Source organism: Talpa europaea (assembly GCF_964194135.1).
Source record: "Talpa europaea genome assembly, chromosome: 6".
Lineage (NCBI taxonomy): Eukaryota > Metazoa > Chordata > Mammalia > Eulipotyphla > Talpidae > Talpa > Talpa europaea.
The window spans coordinates 60,794-81,142 of NC_140072.1; the positions used below are offsets into that span (position 1 = coordinate 60,794).

A 20,349-nucleotide genomic window follows, 5' to 3' on the forward strand; every position below is an offset into this window, starting at 1 on the left:
GAAGCATTTCTATGGTCATACTGACGTAACTGGACAGTAACTCCTGCAGGCACAGAAATGATGTTTTTGTAGTTCTCGGGGAAGAAAAGAACATAAACTTTAATTCATGGTAACGTAGTTGGCTGGAAAAATGCCAGTCTGACCTCGAAGTGTTCCTTCCCACCAATCAAAATGTGAATCTGTTTTTGATAGAACAGTGATTCTGTCTCCAGCCTGGAAAGTCAGGTCCCCTGGCTGTTGTCCCTCAAAAGAGTACAGCGCCGTCACCTCCCTGGGCGGGCTTGAACCGCCTGAAACAAGAAAAACATGTTTAAGCTTTCAAGGGTTTTAAGGGGAAACAGCGTCTGCGTAGGTGGGAGATAGAGCAACGGCTTGGGGCTGATTCCTGGGACCTGGCCGTGGGGCCCAGGCTCTGTGCGGTGACTGCCTTGCTGCCATTAAACTCACATTATTCTTCTTTGAAAAGAGTGTACACTCAGCTACACCATTTCCTAGCCCCACAGGAGTCAGGCTGCAGATTATTTTATACTTAAGTACGTTTTCAGCCGATGTTTGTGGCTGTGAATGCCTGGATTTGAATACTCTCTAAGAGGTTGTGTACATTTCCACTTGAGAGACAGCCCGAGAGGTGTGTGTCAGCTGTGCTGCCAGGCACTGCCGGGCACTCAGGGGCACTCAGGGCTTCCGGCCCAGCCAGGCGGTGCCTGCTCCAGGCCCAGGCGCTCACCTCTGCTCGCTCGGCCCTTTCTCTCAAAAAACAGAGATGAAGCTCAAATGAAGACATCAAGAAGCTTGTCTGCACACGTTTAACAAGACACTCAAGCCAATGTGTAGAATTTACTATATTAGGAAGAAGAACTTTGAGACGGAGCAGTTAACACAAGTAAAAGACAGTGAATTTCATGTTCTGTGCAGCCTCACAGGAATATGAAGACACATACTTCTGTATATTCAGCCACATGGGATTTAATATTTCTGTTTCATATAACTGCGCATAAACGGAGCAATCAGATAATTGTGAAGTATATCTAAGTTCAGATATAAACATACTGAAAATAAAAATAACTAAATTCTAAAACCAGTTACTTATTTAAACTCCTACTGTTACAAGAATAATAAATAAACTGAACTTAGCCTGTTAGTGACCAGCCAGCACTGAAGCGCTGCCCCAGCGTCACACAAGGTGGCACTGCAGCCCCTTCTCTCAGGAGGCACCCTGGCCTGGAGAAGCAGCATCCCAGTCCTGCCCAGGAGGATACCCGCCACCACTGCAGCTGCTGGAGCCGGGCGCTGGCCTCATGGTCCTCCCGGCAACATGGTAGGGAGCTGCGCACTTTGGACTTTGTGCTACATTTACTACTAGTGCATCAATTTAAGGAATAAGGGTTAAAAGAATGTTGCAAAAAGAACAGAATTTTGATGTAGTCTGGATAGAATCACAATCAGGTAAATGAGCAAACACAGAGGAGCAGTGACGATAGCCAGAGCAGCCCAGCACCCAGCACCCAGGCGGCCCAGCACCCAGCACAGCACCCAGCACCCTGGGCCCCAGCTGGAGGGCACAGGAGGGCAGCGTCACTTCACGAGGACTCAGTTCTTGGTGGTGCAGCTTCCAAAGGTGCAAATAAAGGCCCACTTCATGCCCACAGCCTGTGGGGCTGCGGCCGCTCTGTGGGTGTGGGGCTGCCTGGGGCCCCTGGTCTGGGGGCAGGTTTGGGGGGCAGGTGTGGCTGCCTTAACTGGTTTCAGCAGGCAAAGGTCATGGGTGCTGACCTTGCTGCAAGGCTGTGGCCAAGTAAGTTTCATTTTGAATACAGCTTTTAAATCTTTCATATGTTTTTCTGTAAAATTCCTTGTATTTGGAGACAGGGCTAAAATTAATATCAACTAGCACCTCCTCTTCCTGTGACCCTCATCCTAGCTTTCAGTGAGAAACCCAAGCCCAGCCGGCACATTTCCTGGGCTTCCCGCCCCCCATTCGTTTGTGATTATAACACGGTTGAATCATATGTAACAAGTGGGTATTTTCATTTACCTGCTCTCTCAGGGCAGCCAGGGAGCTCCGGGTAGAGCTTGTTACCTTTGCCTCTGTGACCTGCGAAGAGAGAAGCGGGGGTTGGGGATGGCACCAGGAGAATGCGAGGCGACACCCCAATCCAGGAACCCCGCTGCCAGGAACCCCGTCCTGCTTGGAGTGGGCAGGAGTGTCCAGTGAGTGGCCCCCATGCAGGGTCTCGGGGCACCTGCCCCGCCACCGCAGACCCGTCCCTCCAGGGCCAAGGACTGAGCACATCCTCCTGTCCCTGACTCTCAAGTCCTTTGTCAACAGAGTTCTCCATCGTCTTTCTTACGGACTTCTAAACATTGTAAAAGGCGTACTTTTTCGCATAATTCAATATAAATGATCAAGATGAAATCATCACAAGGCTCCGCCCTTGGAAGACAGGGCCTCCAGGCCTGGTCTCACATTGATCTGAAACCCATCCCCGCGACAGGAAATCAACAAGCTGGTTTTTTAAAGGAAATTCCATAACGTTCCTCTTTCAGCTTTGGGTCTATTTCCATCCTTTTTGTCCCAAAGATTATTTTAGTAAAAGCTCCTGTGACAAAAATTTACACATAAATTTATGGATGGACACATTCAATGACAGATCCATATCAGCACTCTTTTTAAATATACAGATGTTAAGAAAGCTGATTCTTATAAAAACAAGACAGGTATTTTACAGTAACACAGCTGAATTTTTTTATATTCCTTCTGAGATACAGGCAACAAAATTTGTTATCTAGCATCAAAACAACAAAAATAAAATATTACTTATGAAATAATAAATATTACTATTACAACTTCTTATTTTAGTGAGATAGCTCTGTGATTATTAAATAATAATTAATAATATTAATCACTATCCTTATTATAGATTCATATGGCAATTCCATTAGGTCCTTGGGTTTTGACTGAAAGTGAAGACCCAGAAAGCCTCGGCCACCAGGCTGCTGCTTACAGACCACTCTGCTGTCCAAGTCAACATCCACGTCCACGCTTAGACTGGGCAGAGAGCTCCTATGTCTGGGGACCACGTGACCTGGCATGATTCAGACACTCTGGAGGCTTGGGTTTTTACTCAAGGCCGCTGTTCTCATGGCCCTGCTGTGAGCAGGAGAGCACCTCGTCTGGGGCTTGGACACCCGGCTCTGTGTCCGGTTGTCTGTGCTCATGTCCCCGGTCTCTGTACCCCCTAAGGGACGCGTTGTCACAGTGTCATGGTGTGAAGGCGTCTGCTCTAAGAACTCGATGAACATGAGAATACAGAAATAAAATAAACATTGGTAGGTTGGGAAAGAGGAACAAATGTCCCAAGTGAACCTATTTTTGAAGACTGACTATGGGGCCTCCCTGGGGGCCTAGGGGTTGGTCTCAGCACTACCACTGCAGCACGAGTTCAATCCCCAGCCAGGGAGGTGACCTGCAGGGCGCAGCAGACCTCTCCTGTCTCCCCGCTGGTTCCCCTCAGCAGTGGATTTCAGTAGATCCGCCTATTCTGCTCCCCACTCTGTCTCTGGTGAATTTTCTCTCACACACACACCCCCCCAGGCCTGCACCCCAGTTCTTCTACACAAAAATAAATAAAATAAAAATCTTCCAATAAAGGAATAATTCTTAAAAGACTATGAATAAGAGATTTGGGTAGGTGACCAGACATAAGAAAATATATGTAATTAAGACTTTCTCAACTATAACAACAGCACTTGGAAATAAAAATGGGAACGTACACCCCATTCACCATGGCAAACCAAAATTGCAGAGTACTTAGAAATAAATTTAACAAGAAGGTGTAGAAACTATGAAATCCTCTAAAGACATAAAATTTCTCAAATGGAAAAATAAAATGGGATATCATCCTAGAAATGCCAAATTAATGTATGTGTATGTTATTAAAATTAATATTCAAAAGTTGTAGAATTAACATAAGTACATATTATTTTGACTAGAATGATATACTGGAAGAGGAAAGATTAGTAAAATGGCCTTAAGTTTATGAAGAGTGAAGAGTGTCTAGTAATTACAAAAAATAGAAATACTGCAAGAAAATCTAGAGAGCATGAATATAAACTTGTGTCAGAGGTGGGAAGGCCATAATGATGATCAAAAAATATAAAAGCTATAAAAATAGGTGATACATTTTATATAACTGTTAAAACTTTATATAGTAAAATACATGAAAATCAAGCTCAACAGTGGTAAGTAATCAAGTTCGGTTACTGGCCCGCCCTTGCTGGGCAGACACTCTCCAGACTGAAAGGCACAAATATTCCAACAGGAACAACATGACCAATGAAATAAAGAGGCTTTTCAGAAAAGAGTAAATCTAAAATAGCAGCAATTATATGAAAAACATTTAAAGCACTTATGGGGCAAACATAATCCCATTAACAAGGAGCTACAAGGAGCCCCCAGACTCACACTTCAGGACACCCCAACCCTAACAGTGGTGGGAGGCCGGGGGGCTCATCCCATGGGGCACCGCTCTCTGGGGCAACGCCTGGGCGGGTCTCATGTGTTCACCCAGATTTGGGGTGCACACGGTCCGCCAGGTCCGGCAAGTCAGGGTCCTCGTACAGCGGGAACAGACGCCCCTCTCAGGGAGGCCATGGCCTGAGGCGTGCAGGGGCAGCCCAGGGCCCCACCCAGAGCTGGGCAGGGGATGCAGGGGGAGGATCCGGGGGGGGGGGCCTGGGGACGTCGTACCCCGGCCTGCGCGCTCCTTCCCGGAACGTAGTCACCCTCCACGTGTCCCTCCCCTCCTGGATGGTGAGTTCTTTAAAGGCAGGACCTAAATTATATCCGTCTTCTGCTTCCAGCCAAAAGGGGTGTCACGGGGCACACCCCGAGAAACAGGCCAGCTGGCAGGTGGTCTCCGCGTGGGATGGGCACGGGGTGGCCTGGAAACCAGTGGGGAGAGGAGACCAGGGGTCCAGACCTGGCACTTTATACATGTAGCCTGCAGCACATGGTGAAATTAGCATCCAGAAACACAAATGGAGGAGTTCTGCCCCAGGCAGGGTCGCTCTGTTCCCATTCCAAATCAGCAGAATAACAGCAGAAAAAGGATTTTTAAAAAATTAAGCAAGACCTTTAAAGATAAATCTCTTTGTAAGTAGGAGAAATCACCTTTTAAATGAGGACACAAATTTTCACAAGGCATAGCAATGAGAATTTTTCTTACATACTTAGAAGCTGCCAAAAATTTCATTTTCCCTCTCAAATATGTGTTCATTCTTCTGTTTGACTCTAAAGTATAACAATGTAGCTCGATTCTTAACAACATTTAAAAATTACTTAATTATAGCTGTATTTAAATTGCAACAAAAATATTTACTTTGAGAGCCAGGGTTCAGCTGGGCTTTCTGGGATGGCTGTGGTCTGGAAGACGGCTTCGGGGGTGATTCTTTAGCCTGGAGGAACAAAAACACGCTCGTGATTTTAAAGCCCTGTTGGTGCTGAGGCACAGAAGGCCTTTTCTTCTAATGGGTGCACGCAGCAAACCTCTCGTCTGCACTGATCATGAAGCCGCTTAGCACTCAGGGGCCTGTGGGTCACCCTGGGCTGGCCTGTAGGTGGAGGGGGTGCTTCTGGCTGGTCCCTTCCCTCACCAGGGCCTCTGAACCCGAGGGGCAGGCGGCACAGTTGCCTGCTCTGAAGGGGGGGTTGCTGGTGAGGAGCCACAGCCCCTGGCCCTGCTGGGCCTCCACACGAGGGCTGACTAGGGCTGTGAACTGTCCTTGGAGAAACGCAATCTTGGAAAACAAAACTGCTTCTCCTTGAAACTTGTATAAATGAAATGTCAAGGTTGCACAATGTTTTCACGTGAAGTTTCTGCAAATTAAACTGCAGGGAAGGGGAGTTGGCGCTCACGGCTGAGGGGCCAGAGCGGGCTTACTGCAGCTCTCCTCTGCTCCCTCGCTGCTCTCCTGATGTTGAGCCTCTGGCCTTCATTCTCATACTTTTCAGTGAAGGAGTCGAGGATCTCATACAGGTCTTCTGCTTGGGCAGGCCGTGGCGTGCCTCCAAATAAGATGTCATAAGCGCGAATATCTTGGCAATAAAATCTAATAGGAAACATGGATCGAGAACATTTCTTTACAGACATGGGTCTTTTCCAGAGTCACATGTGGGACACCCCTGTGTGTGTCGTGTCTCACACATGCGCCTCCACAAGTCCCTACCCCGCCAAACCCTGCCCGCCCCTACCTCACCTCTAGAGGGGACCCCCAGAAACAGCCAGCTGTGCACCCTCCTCCAGCAGCTGGGGGCACACGCATGCTCACACAGACTGGTGTGCTCACACACACGGGTGAACACGCACACTGCACACACGTTCACGTAGACACTCAAACACGCGTACACATATAAACACACATATGCACTCTTACATGTGTGTATAGCAAGGCTGACGCACGAACGCTTTATAGGTTTTCACTTTTAAGTCTATTCTAAAGGTGGTGCCAAGATGTGGTTTTGTAATTTCTTTCACTGTTTAGTTGTATCAAAATTAGTAGCAGCCCCACTACTGATTCAGAGACCAAGAAAGCAAAATGCGACCAGTGTCGGATGCTCTGTTTTCATTTCATTATTTTGTTGTTTTCCATATTTTCCATAAACACATATTACTTCTACATTGAGTATTTCCATAAAAATATATACTTGGAGGCAGATGGTTGTATCAAAAAACAATACACGAAAGTATTCTGTAAACGCTCAGGGATTACATGAATCTATGATTCTTATCATCACACTTTCTTCAAACCAAGTGAAGCACTTACTTTCGGTTGGTTTCTTTCCTCTCAATCAAGCAGCTGCCCTCCAGCGAGATGCCAGCGAAGAGCCCCCGGGACTTGCAGTAGGTGAAGACGGCGGCGGAGCTCCTGAGGGCCACGTCTCCCTCCAGGTTCCTGCCAGTCGCCATCAGAGGCTTGGGTCAGAGGCCGCGGGAGCCCAGCCAGGGAGGGGACAGGGTCCTCCCGGGCCCCAGACACCCACAGCCTGCATTGGGGTGAACCCCCCCAGGCCCTACCTCCAGCACGGGGAGCACCCGGGGGGCTTTTTACCCTGAGTATCTTCACAGAACTCAGAAGACACTTTAGATGATTCACTGTGTAACTTCTGTAAACAGTCGCTGAACCACATTCCTGAAATGCTCAGTCAGCTCAGTCAGCGGGGAGCCTCGCCGGCCCAGGAGAGCAGGGCAGAGGCGTCTCCCCCTAAGAGCCGCCACTTCACATTTCCACAATTCAGTTAAAAAAGCCCCCTCTCCCCTGCCGACGCTGCCCTTCACCCGCTCACAGAGGGTGACCGCCTCGGCTCCTTCGAAACGTAGAGGTAAATTTCATTTCTGAGGGTCTGTGTTTGAAATATTTAGTTCTTTTCCCACAAGGTAGCTTCACCTTTTCTCACTTTATCGGCTGGCTGTGGCCTGTGAATTTCTTATTTGTAAGCAAGCTCAAACCAGAATTGCTGGATTTTAATTCGTTAGCCCCTAGCGCACCACGGCCCAGCCTTCAGCCGCTGTCCAGGGCCCCAGCTCACCTGCCCACTGGCCCCACGGCCACGGTGAAGTTGCCCCCAAGGGTCAGGTTCCCGCCTCGCGCAAAAGCCTCCACAGCTCTGTCGTAATTCAGAATCACCACCAGATCCGACACCTGCAATTGGGAGGCTGCTTATTTAAAAAGAATTGTCTCAATATCATTTAAAATTAGCTGATATAAAGTCAAATCTACAATATAAAATGTAGCAAGGATTTCAATTCACCGGACAGATACGAAGGAGATGTTTTTGCTTGAAGCTGAGCAGAAAAGCAGCTGATGTCCCTGCAGAAGGCCCAGCCTGGCCCCGGCGGCCCCCACGCCCCGTGCATCATCATCTCACGGGACAGCCTCTGAAGCGGCGGCCAAGGGCCAGCGCCCAGGTCAGCCATTGCCCTGGAGGCCAGGCACAGTGGGCGGGCGGTCACGTGTGCCGCTCCAGCTAACCCTGTGAGCCAGTCCAGCAGAGACGTGTGTCGGGGCAGGCCCTGAGGTCAGGGTCCTGCAGGCCAGGGCCCTACATTCCCAGCCCACCTGCAGCCCCTACACACCCCACTTGGGGTCCCAGCAGCTGAGCCTGAAGGAAATCACTGACCACGGAGGCCTGCCCCCAGCCCCAGGCTGCGGGAAAGCAAGGGGACAAGACGGCAGAGGCCCCGGCAGCCGCCTCACAGCCTCCGACCCCGGCAGCAGACCCCCCAGCAGCTGTGGCTCCAGGACGGGCGGCCTTGCGGTGTCTGATTTTCCAGCATTTAGAATCTGCATGTGAGGGCCCCCCTGGCCCAGCTAAGGTAGAGATTAGACACGTGCCCAGGGCACTGGGAAGGGAGAGCTGACGCCCGGCTCCAGGCTCGGCCCCAGACGAAGCCACCGGATGTGGGCGCCGCCACTCGGGGCCGGAGCCTAGGCAGGCTTGGCCAGCCTGGGCCTGGGCGCTCCTCGGCAGACGAGCATGATCGCACCGGCACTCGTGCCTGCAGACCGAGGACTGACAGACACCGGGATGGAGACAGGGAGGGGGCGACAGGCAGATGGATGGACAGACGCAGACACAGGGCAGCAGAGCAGATGCGGCAGGGGTGGGTGGCACAGCCTGGGTGCTGCTGTTCTGGGGCGGCAGTTGCGATCGCCTGTGGGGTTGGCATGTTGGTGCCTCAGTGGAGGACAAGGCTGGTGTCTAAGGGATACCCTGACTCACGCTGCTCTTTGAGTCTTTCTGCAAATGCTCAAGGCAGTGTTCTTGCTGCACCAATAGGAGGAGACTCTTATTTGCCAAGTGAGGCCGTACCCGGGGACCTCGGCCCAAAATGTGTCGACCCCGAATGTGCATTTAATTGGGGTCACTCAAGGCACTGGGGGCCCATAGGGTCTCGCTGGCTTGCAAAGCACTCGCTGACGCACGGCAGCTCTTATCTCCACCTCTGGCAGCCACTTCTGGGGTCACGCAGGGACAGCGCAGGATTCCGTGGCGTTTCTCACACAAAGCACGGCTGGTCACTAGTAACTGGCACCGTGGCTGACACGAAGTGGCCGTGCCCAGGCGGCTGCCCCCCTCCCCCCTGGGCCTCTGCAGGCCTGGCCGCTTCTGGGTCTGCTCTGCTCCGCACACCTTAGCACGGTTAAGTAAGGTGAGACTACCAGTCTATCAATTTTCTGTCTAATCTCAATTCATTTCGCCTCAGGTAAGATAATCCTGCGCTCTTCGGTGATGCCACTGCTGAGATAAAGAACCAGGTCAAGTGCCAGGAAGCCGCAGGGCCACCACCGGGCTTGGACACAGCCTGGTCCTCAGCGAGAAAGAGCTGAGAGGAGCCAGGGCGAAGGGCAAAGCAGCAGCGTGGGCACCGGGAGCCGCTGGCATCTAGAAACCCGGGTCCAGATGCGAGTAACTAGACAGAAGATGCAAGTTTGACCATTAACCCAGTTCTTAAACGTGAGAATTAAAAAAGTACCACTGCCCTGCAGGGTAAGCTGGGCCTAGGCCTCACCCCCACGCGCCTCTCCAGGCCCTTCAGTGTTAGGCTGAGGAGCAAAGTGCTGGAGGAGGGGCCCAGGGGTCCCCTGGAGAAGCCACTGTTTCACAGACTCGGCCCCAAGAGCAGCCGCTTTGCTTGATGCTCCAACCGGTCAGCAGGAGCCGAGCGAGCCCCCTGCATCGGGGAGGGAAGGACCCTTCATCTCCGCCTGGAGGGGCTGCCGGGCGCGCTGGGCAGGGGCCACCCCGTGAGACAGTTGGGGCTGGTCCTATAGTGACTGGCTAAGACCCTGTCTCAGGTCCTGGGAGGGCTCTGCTGGGCCGCGGTGCTGCTTGGGCACACAGGACCCCACTGCCACCCCAGGAGGCCCATGAACCAACCTCCCAGCCATGAGCCGGTGCAGCGTGGGCCAGAGCCACCCGCCACAGAGGGTGCTTCTGCAGGCTTCCCACAGAGGGTGACCTTCTGCAGGGTTTGATTTGGTTGAGATAAAACAAAAAGGCAGCTGTGACAAGCAAAACTAGAGCATGTTCCTCCTTTGGTGACACAGACACCTGCGGCAGGGGCAGAGGAGGCCATCAGGCGGGCGGGCGCACCCCCGACGGAGCTATGGTGACGGCAAGTGCAGGTGCGGGAAGCTTAGCGAGAAACCGGCTGAAACCTGAGACGAAAATGACTTGCGAACATCAGGAGATCTGGTTTACCGGCCACTGGGCAGCAGAGCAGCAGATGAGAGATGGTATCTCATGCCCGTCAGCCCGAGAGGCCTCCGGGCTCGGGCACAGCATGACACCGGCCTCGCCCACCTGGCCAGTCTGACACAGCGTAAGCACAGACACAGCAAACTTCCGGCCATCACGCCCTGCTCAGCCCCCGGAGCCACACCAGGCCACAGCTCATAAGGCTGGAGAAGCTGCAGACGCACCGCCCTGTGCAGCCCCAACACCCGTGGCCAGCGGGGTGAGGATGAAAAATTTACTCTCAAGGAAAGCGAGGTGGCCCACACTGGTGGCTTTACGGGGAGACCCCCAAAGAGACAACAGGGGCCACCTGGGCCAGTGGACAGGCCGGCAGGAGGGATGCTCGGCCGTCGGCCCGCGGGCCACTCACCTCAATGCCGAGCTCAAATCCCCCGCCGAGGCCCGCGATCCCGATGGCGGAAGGCGCTGACCACCCTGACAAGGCAAACAGCTCATCAGTATGGGGGCTAGCGTGGGAAAGTGGGGGGCTAGTGTGGGAAGTGGGGGCTAGCATGGGAAGTGGGGGGCTAGTGTGGGAAGTATGGGCTAGTGGGCAAAGGCTGGGGCTTCCTCCCAAAGCCACAAGAACAGGCGCCCCCTGTGTCTTCAGCATTCTCTGACAGGCACAGGGATTTTGCAGGTGAGGATGCTGGCAGGCATGGGCCTCACACCCTGCAGTGCGGCATCCTCTGTCCTGTCTCTGCAGCCTGCACAGGGCCGAGCTCTGGCCTCTTCGCCGGCCAGACAGGGCTGCATCCAATGTCCTCGTGTTTCGCAGGGAACTGAGTTGCAATCCTACCCCTTAGTCAGAATTTTCTCACAGACGTCAGGGAGCAAAAAGTCTTTAAATGAGTTTATTGTGACCACTTCAAGGTGTTGGCCACAATGCTGACCTTTCTATCGCACATTTCTGAGTTTAAAGCTATCTTGACACTCTAAGCCTGGTAGAAGCACAAGCAGTGGGTACTAGTTTTGAGATTATTAGAATTCTAATAAGACACCTTTCTGTATATTTGGTGACAAAGCCCATTTGGTGTGACCAGGCCCGTTTCAGGGCCATGGTGTGGCTGATACAGAAACAGCCCCGCTGAGGAAGTTGAGACAAAGCTTCAAATGTGGTGGGGGAGGACAGCGCGGTCCTGAAAGTGTTTCCTGGCTTCCTAAGTCTGATTTCCTTGCTGCCACTTACTCTGGAGAGCAGGGCTTGCCCGCCTGGGCCCAGAAATGACCCGCTGGCTGGCCTGGAGGTGTTTCCATCACAGAAACCAGTGTCTGGTCGGCCGACGCAGCTCTCCGTGGCTGCAAAGAGCATCCCTGCTCAGAGCAGGCCCCTGGGGTGTGCCGCTAGGCCTGGGCCTTTCAACCATCCCCTGCAGAGGGCAGCTGCTGCTGGGGGTGGGGGCTGGGGGGTGCTGCAGGTGGGGTGAGCCCTCAGGGGCTCTGCCTCCTCCAGACGGGACTGGGGGACTCCCCGAGAGTCCCCTTGCTGCGGGGAAGGTCCGGAGGGGGCACCCCCACATCCTGTCGTGTCTGTGGTCAGGACGGCCCAGATTCTCCTCAAATTAGAATCACTTATACCAAAAGGTAACAATTAACAGAAAGATGCATACGATCATGTGACTGAACAGCAAATGCTAAGTTGGTCCCCAAATCATTTTTGTTGGTCTGACTGCACGCAGTTTAGGCCGTGTGACAGACACGGCTTCTGGGGAGTCAAGGCGGACAGCTGATTTCATCTGCGAGAAATCAAGCATCACTCTGGCTCCCGTAGGTCAGACCCCCTCGGCACCAGCGTGTCTGGGGCTTTCCGCACTCACCGCCAACCGCCCCGCGCCCCGCTTGACGTCCACAACAGAAGCAGAAGCGACACTGTGACGTCGCGTGTCCAGATGTTTGTTTCCTGGACGACGGGACAGGCACAGACCAGGTGTGACCCCGCCCCATCCCGGAGTGGTGACCGCATCCCACCCACCCCTCAGGCAAGACTGACTTACTCCCGTCTGGAAGGCGGGCCAGCACAATCCCGCTGCCCCCTCTCGCTGTGACCAGGAATCCAGCTCTGATCACGGACAGGATGGCCAGGCCCTTGGCTTTGGCAATGACATGGGCTGCAAGAGAAAGAAGACAGCAGGTGAGCGCCCCTCGGTCCAGGCCTGGCCAGTGAGAACCCTTGGTCTGTGGCGGTGGGCAGGCATCAGGCAGGGGCAGACGCAGGCAGGCATCTGGCTGACCGGGGTTGGCATCGGGCGGTCGCACGCACGCTGAGGTTTGCTGACAGGGCTCCTGGGTTCTCACTGACGCTCTTAGTGGCACCCACGAGCCATGAATAAAGCTCCCTCCCAGAGCAGATGGGCCTGAAGCCTCTGGCTCCTTCCTCATGTTCTTTGTGAAATGCTGAACGTGGCATCGTCGGTGCTCCCAGCGCTCAGAGACCCTGCTGCTGCCAGAACCGGCGAGATGTTTGAATGAGATTTTATGGATAATCTAGTGGCAGGACAAGTAATCCAGAGGTTTTCGTTAATATTGGACATAAGGCATAATTTAAAAAACAAAGAGATTAAGACCTATTAAGGAGAAACTTAAAAATGACCAACAGGAGCCCGTGGCCAGATTTGGTCTGAAAGCCCCATGGTGAGGTCCACCTCTTAGTAACAGAAACCTGGTTCAAACCAGAAACATTCCGTGGTTTTGCCATTTTCAAAAGTTCTTTAACATTATAGAATGATCTGTAAGCGTGTGATCAACACAGCCACTAGTGCGATGAAAGCGGAACTCACTTCACAGAAATGTGGGTTCTCCACACCACGCCACGGGGTGCCAGCCCCGCTCGCCCGTGGCCACGTTCACAGCAGAACGTCTTTCAAATAACAGGGAGGCCTGAATGCTGGGGCGATGCTTGGCCCCACGGTCACCTTCAGGGTAGCTACCATCACACCATCGAACAGTCTGTCAAGCCAAACCAGCACTCCTTCAAACACAAGAAAGGCTTCGCCGGACTTCTGGGAACACCAGATTTTTGACCCAATTGTGTCGCCATTTCAAGTTTAAATTAATAACTGATTCAAGAGTATGAAGAAGCCAATGGGCTTGCCCGCAACTAAGCCACATGTTGCGTTAGAAAACAAGGCCCACCTAGCAGCCAGTTCACTGCATGTGGCCACCCAGGGACCGTCCACCTAGGCCTCTCCCGGGCAGGGCCCTCCTCAGCCCAGCTCATGGGCTGTCGCGTGGCTGTCAGAGGCGTCCAGGAGGACAACAGCAGGTTTAAAATAAACACGTGTCTTGAGTGTCAAGTGTGTCTTCATAGGTTATCCACTCAAATGTAGGGACTGGTGATGGTCCAGCTGGCTTTTCAGTCCCGTGGACTTTTCAGCTCGCTGAAGACTCACCCCTAAACCCGGCGTCCACTGTGGACCCTCCCCTGGACCCAGTGTCTTCGCGCCAGGGGGGAGAGTGCACGCCCTAGGTCGTCCTAGAAACAGGTATTTTGGTTTGTAAATGTTCTGCAGATTTTATGTTCTAATACCCAGTAGGGCACCCTGTTTTAATGTAACCCTAACGCCGCTGCCCCAGGAAGCCGCGGCCCGCCTGTCCGTCCTCCCACCACTCCCTGCACATCACAGTGTGGGCTCCCAGCCAGGCAGGGGGCGACCATCATCCCACATTGAACCGCCAGGCCCGTGGCCGCCCTCCTGCAGGCCCTGGGCAGCACCGTGTCCTCTGGCCCGCTGGCCAGCACTGCCTGCACATCCCGGTTTTCTGACTGAATTATCTTCAAGTCCCAGAGCAGAGCTTCTCAGATGTGTGTGCCCATGCACCGGCCACACTGCTCACAAGTCCCGCTGCTGCCGCCGCCTGCCGCCCTTCCAGCTGAGTCCCAGCCGGCCGGCTGGCCACGACAATGACCGCTATTACCAATATCGTCATTAGAACAACAAATGCTGAGATTTCTCATATACTTAGAGGGCCACTAAATAACTTCAGGAAATCTGGTTTAAGCAGTTCAGTCAGTTTCTTTGAGGCAGAAAAAAAATGTGCATGTGGGAGCTAAGAGAGGCCCCGCACCGCCTCCCACACCAGCCTCTGCGGGTGCCCTCGGGCACATCTGCCCTGGCAGGCCCCCTGGTCAGCCACCCTGAGCCGAGCTGGGAACCTGCCCTCGGCTGGACCAGCAGGTTTGGGACTATATTTGGGTTAGGGACGATATTTTAGTGGCCAGGGGATACTGGTTGTGCCGGGAATTACTGAGGAATGTCTTGGTAAACCACATAAAATGTAAACACCTAGAAAGCAGAAAATAAAAATTTGTGAGATGAGATGAGTGAGTTTGCAAGATAAGTTGCAAAACCCTCATAAAGAGAGGACAAGGACAGATGGGTTTGGGGAAAGCTTAAGGGCAGCTTGTGCCTGGGGGAGCAGGGGGTGGGGGGCAGTGAGGAAGGGGCTGGAAGGGCAGAGAAGGCTGGCAGGAGTCCAGCTAGGAAGACCGACCATGAGAAAGAGGACGCACTGCTTGCTGGGGTGACCACCTGAAGTCGGGGAGCACAGAGCTAACTGGCAAAGCAAAGCACGTGTAGGAATGAAGTATGCGCCATCTGTGTGCTTTTTACCTACCGGGGATGATTTTATCAGGCCCATTTCTGGAAGTTATTTCTGTGAATTCTCTTAGAATTTTAGCGGCCTTTTTTGCTTCTGACTTCAAATTGGAAGGTATAGGATTATTCACTGAAAGAGTTAAAAAAGATTTTAATTAAACAGAGGTTAGAAATTGATTATGACATCATTTTGTTTACACACAATTAAGCATTAACAACTCATATCCATCCTGCAAAGGAAATGCATCGGAAATCCTCAATTATTGAACATTTCATCTCTGTTTTCCTAACAAATTAAAATCACTCTGAGATTGGAAAACCTTAAACTCTCAAAATTTCAGAAATGATACATTCATGGGGTTCTAAAGTGCCTTAAATAAAATCTGGTCTAATCTCCCAACCATGTATCTTGTAATTTTTAACTCACCTCAACACTAATAAAAATCAAAATTGTAAGAATTAACGAAAGATGTATTTTACTACTGTTTACGACAGATGATATAAATTTTAATATATTTGCCCATTTTTTTCCCAGGAATTCTTGCATGGTCTGCACTGGTTTCCCTTCCTAGCACAACCCTGGGGGCCTGGACACTGTGGGCGTGGAGGGAGGAGCCAGGGAGTCCCTGGCCAAGCTGGGGCAGTGGCCTCCCGTGTCCTCGGGCCCAGTGTGACCTGCCGTTAGCCGCAGGCCCAGGGGCTGCTCCCGGCCCACCCTGTTAAGTGCTTGCTGTTCCTTAGAGCCTTGAGCTCAGCTCAGAAGACACCTCTGTCCTTCTGGGGCTGCTTCTGACTGATTTCTCCCTAGTCATGGGCTGCACCTTCCTGTTTCTGCCACCACCAGTGGGGAGGTGGCTGGGCACTGTGACTGTCACCTGCACGCGGGGCACCGGGCTCCCCTCACCGTGGCCTCGGGCCATCTCCAGCCCTCAGGTCTGGCTTTGACCCCCCAGCCGTGGTCACAGCACCTGCCTGTGACTTTTGGGCGCCCAAGCCCTCTCCATTTGGGCTGGGGCTGCAGTCTCCCTGCCCGCCCCCCCGCCCCGGGGCAGTCCTGAGCCCTGTCTGGAGATCCCCACACACAGAGCCTGGGTGTCCAGCAGAGCCGCCTGCCAGCTCCCTCCCCTCTGGCCCTCTGCTTAGCTGTCTGCTGGCCTCAGCCTTGCCAATCCCAGAGCCAACCCCAACACCCGAGGTCACCACTGTGGGGTCTGCTGGAGCTGCCAGCACTGGGCGCCCCATGGCAGAGCAGGTGGGACAGGGCGGGGGGTGGGCCTGACTCACACACACAGGGCTGAGGACAGACACACCAGAGCCATGCGGCCTCCAACCCCCACAGCAGCGTCCCTGGGAGGAAACAGTAAAGATTCATCCACCGCTTCATGTCACGGGAGGGCAAATGCCACACTCACTGGCCTCTCAAACGCCAAAACCCCAGTCACCACAGGGCAGCAACTCACACCAGTGGTGTGAGGCTGAAGGACGACAAACTTATATTCTGAGACGACGCACTTGTTAGAGTCAGGGCACGGGGCAGACACGTAGCACTGAGAAGGGGCCACTGTCCATGCCCTGCAAGCCCCGACCCCAGTGCCCCCCCCGCCTCGTGCCACCTCTGGCTGCCGAGGTAATTATCTTGGAATACGACCTTTGGGGGTTGCGTTCCCCCCACGACCCCCTACATCACATCGTCCCTTTCTCTCCTCCCTCCCTCAACGCCCGAGTGCTCACAGCGCCCATCACTGTCCGCTAGGCCCGTGGGCATGTCACGGGGCAGACTCCTGCTACGAGTGCCCAGTGTGTTGTGCTGACCGGCCCACGGCCCCGAGCTTGGCTCACGCTGCCTGGACGAGTGGCCGCCCTTCCTCCTTCCTCTGGCCGAGCAGCGTCCACGGCGGGCGGGCCCTGCCCCTGCCTCTCGCCTGCCTGTGTCCACCTCCTGGCCGCTGTAAACAGCAGCACATGGGGACAGAATCTTAAGAGTTGGGATGGATGAGTCAAAAAAATCCAAAAGTTTTTAAGGATTTATCACATCACATTATTTTCTAAATGCATCACCATAGCTCCTTCGCTACGGCCTTCCCTGACACGTGGCCGCTGTCAGCGGGCAGACGGCCGGAGCAGAGAACAGACACTGAAAGGCAGGGGACAAATCTGGTTTTTAATTCATCTGAATACACTGAGTTTTTCTTTTGTTTGTTTATATTTTCCATTTTGATATTTCTAGTCATGCTCTTTGCCTGCTTTTCTGGAGCCATAGTTTGCCTATAATTTTAATCATGTCTCAAATCTATACCTCAGCTTGCTAGTTTTAAAATGTCAATTCAGCATTTGCTTGTATTTATTTTTATTTTTTTAAAAACATAATACTGGCTACTTAACCTCAGGAGCATTTCAGCCAAACATACCGGAAACTCTAACAAATGCTGAAAGTCGTGTTCAGGGTGGAAGGCTCCTGCACCCTCACGGGGCGGTGGCTCTTTGCTTTGCGGGCAACGGCGAGTCTACAGTTAAGAAAACAAGCGGCTCGAGAGGACAGCACTGGACGAAGACTGCAGATGCACCCGTGCCAGCCCTGCCAGCTGAAGGCGACCGAGTGCAATGCTGAGCCCCTCACAGTCCCCAGATCCCAGCGAGGCCCCCAAGGGCACTGCCCCCCAAGGCATCGGCCCTCAGCCTCTATCCAACATTCTGTGTTACCGTCCAGGTAATACATTACATATTTGACCCACTTCAAGCTTATATTGGTACAGGATGTGTAAGAACCAAATATTTTAAAACATGCACTTTATTGAATATTTCACAGCACGTAATTAAAAATGACTTTTAAAAAAGAATTAAAAAAATCTTTCATGATGAAAGAATATTCATAGTAACGACACATCTAAAAATACGCATCAGCGATGACATACCCACCGTGACGGTCTACCCATCTGTCCAGCCACCTCCTCCCTTCCTTCCGCCTGCTTCCTTCCGCCCACCTGCCTTACTTACAAACGCTCCACCAGAACGGGAGCGCCGTGGGGTATGTACATTGACTATTTTATTTTGTTAACTGTAATATTGCCAACCCGTGTCTTAATGGCATTCGGTGAGTATCCAACAAACATCTGTTAAATGAACAAGAGACTTGTGGGGATTAAAGCTCAAATCCCTGTAAGGGATAGAACAGGATCATTTACATAGACAATCCAGTGGATTTAGCAGCGAGTACACAACATCTCCAGACCCTGGGGGGGGGGGGGCAGGTGGGCGAGTGCCCTCAATCACCCTCCCAGGTCTTCCCAGGACAGACACCCCCATCTCAGCGCTCCAGGAGCCTCGCCCCGCACCTCTGGGCTGCACTGGGGCCTGAGCAGCACCCGGCACAGCAGCATGCTCAGGCTGCCCAAGCTGCAAGGGGATACCCCTACTCCCCAGGACCTCCAGGGACAAAGGGACGCCGCCTGCACAGAGAAGGGGGCAGAACACAGTCTTTCTGCTCTGGCACTGCAGCCTATCATCGGAAATCCACACCCCATCACCCCTTATCCCACCGCCTTCATCCAGAACAGCGCTGCGGCCCACCCCGCCCAGCACCCGGCTGCCGGGCAGCCCCTCCGTGTGGACACGGCGCACTCCCTCTCACAGTCAGCACAGAGGACGCTTCCACGGTGCCACCCTGCACAGGGCAGGCACCCCGATTCTGCCCACTCAGAACAGGCCTCTTGCTTGGCTACGGCGTCCCGCCCAGCCACCACGTGCAGCCAGTGTCCGACCAGGGCCGGCGCAGGAGCTGCCAGAGCCGCCACTTTCCCAGGCTCTTCCCTCTGGACGTGTTGGAAGATCCCACCCCAGGAGAGGCTGGGCGCGGTGCCAGGCAGAGGCGCACGGGGGCAACACCCTTCACTGCCAGCGTCAGCCCAGTCGGCCTTTCAGACACGGGAAGTGCCAGCGCAGCCTAAGTTTTGGCCACAGAAGAGTTTCTACCTTGAACTCTTATCAACCAAGCAGAATAAAACCAGTCAAATCAGCAAATTCCAAGAGTTTCTGTGCAAACATCCGGCTGGGGCCCTTGCAGCCTGGTCTGTAAACACAGGCGCATGGCCAGCTCGGGAAGGCAGAGCCAGCCTGAGTCCGCAGGCCCGGTCCTGGGGCGGGTGTGTCCCTGGGCTGCAGACCAGCTGCGGGTTCCCTTCACCGCACGGACCTGGCAAAGGCCTGGCCCTCTCTTCCTGTGTGAGGCCCAGTCAGGGTGCCAGCAGCCCCACCCATCTCCTGGACACCCCACCAACCTTGGGGCCATGAGGGGCGGTGCCTCGTCATCATGAGACTGAAGGGACAAGGACAGAGGACAGCTCGGAAGAAGCCCTTTCAGTCTGGAAGATGGTCAGCCTCTGAACAGTCACAGAAGTGTTAGTCTCCTGAGCCCCAAGGCAAAGCAAATCCTCTGTAACTATTGGGGGTTTTCCTGAGGAGGACTGTCAAACCTCAAGCTAGAAAACTTTGATGTAAAGTTTTCTTTCATAAGCAATTAAAATATTGAAACGTACACTAAGATGATTTTTTTTTTTTAAATTAAGAAGAACTGATGAAATACTGGGAGAAAACTTTTGCTTTGGAAATTCCAAAAGCTTGAGCTGAATAGAAGGTGTGAGACGACTCACATTGTCATCACAGGTAGCAGAGTCAGAGCCAGGTCACTGGGTCATGCAGGACCTGAGGCCCCTCCTGGAGGCCTGGCCACGGGCAGGTGGCCTGGGCTGGTGTCTGGAGCGGGGGAGACAAACACACCTCACTCAGCCCCAGAGCCCCCATCTCCTGCCTCCAACAAGCACGTGTGCTCCTGCCCGCTGATGCTCAGTCACAAGGGGCACCCGAGGGAGAGAAGGCATAGACACAGTTTTCCATTAACTAGACATTAATCAAATTTTTAGCTTCATACTTTCCATGAAACAGGGTAATCAAAATCCCAACTAAAATCAAAGAACCTGAAACGGGAGGTTTTTGGAGAATGGGCTTCTGGGCCCCGGCGCAGGGCCTGTGGGCAGGCCCAGCTGCTCTGGGCACCAGCCCAGTCCAGTGATGAGGATCCGGCTGCGGCAGCCCGAGCCGGGATCAAGTCTGGGGTGCAGGCTGGAGTTCCCCTTTCCACGGGGCATTGGAATTGAAAACAGATCCGTCTGATTGTGCCTGACCAGCACCAACCAGACAGTGAGGGTGGAGATGGCCAGTTGGGCTTGAAGGACTGGGGAGCAAAGTTGCGGCTCGGGGCGGGGTTCACCCAGACTCAGGGTCAGGCTCTCTGGGACCTCCCCTGGAAAGACCTTTGTGGATAGACGCATCTGGAGACTCATCTGACCTCCTGGGAGAGGGTCACCGGCCGAGACCTCCGCATCTGATCTCACCTGAACGGCAGCCTCTGCTGCTCCTGCCTGGGACGGTGCCTGGGACGGCCACCACAGCCCGGGCCAT

The 20,349-nt window shown here is 53.3% G+C and overlaps 1 protein-coding gene across 1 annotated transcript; it reads right to left on the minus strand.

Annotated features, from left to right (window-relative positions):
• Nucleotides 1-99: 99 nt before the first annotated feature.
• Nucleotides 100-20,349, minus strand: SH3YL1 (SH3 and SYLF domain containing 1; the record flags this gene model as incomplete). Its single annotated transcript, XM_084235989.1, has 10 exons — nt 100-290; nt 2,036-2,095; nt 5,382-5,457; nt 5,943-6,111; nt 6,826-6,954; nt 7,589-7,701; nt 10,671-10,735; nt 12,295-12,408; nt 14,915-15,031; nt 20,283-20,349. The coding sequence occupies 10 exons, from the start codon at nt 20,347-20,349 to the stop codon at nt 100-102; spliced, it is 1,101 nt and encodes a 366-aa protein (XP_084092115.1).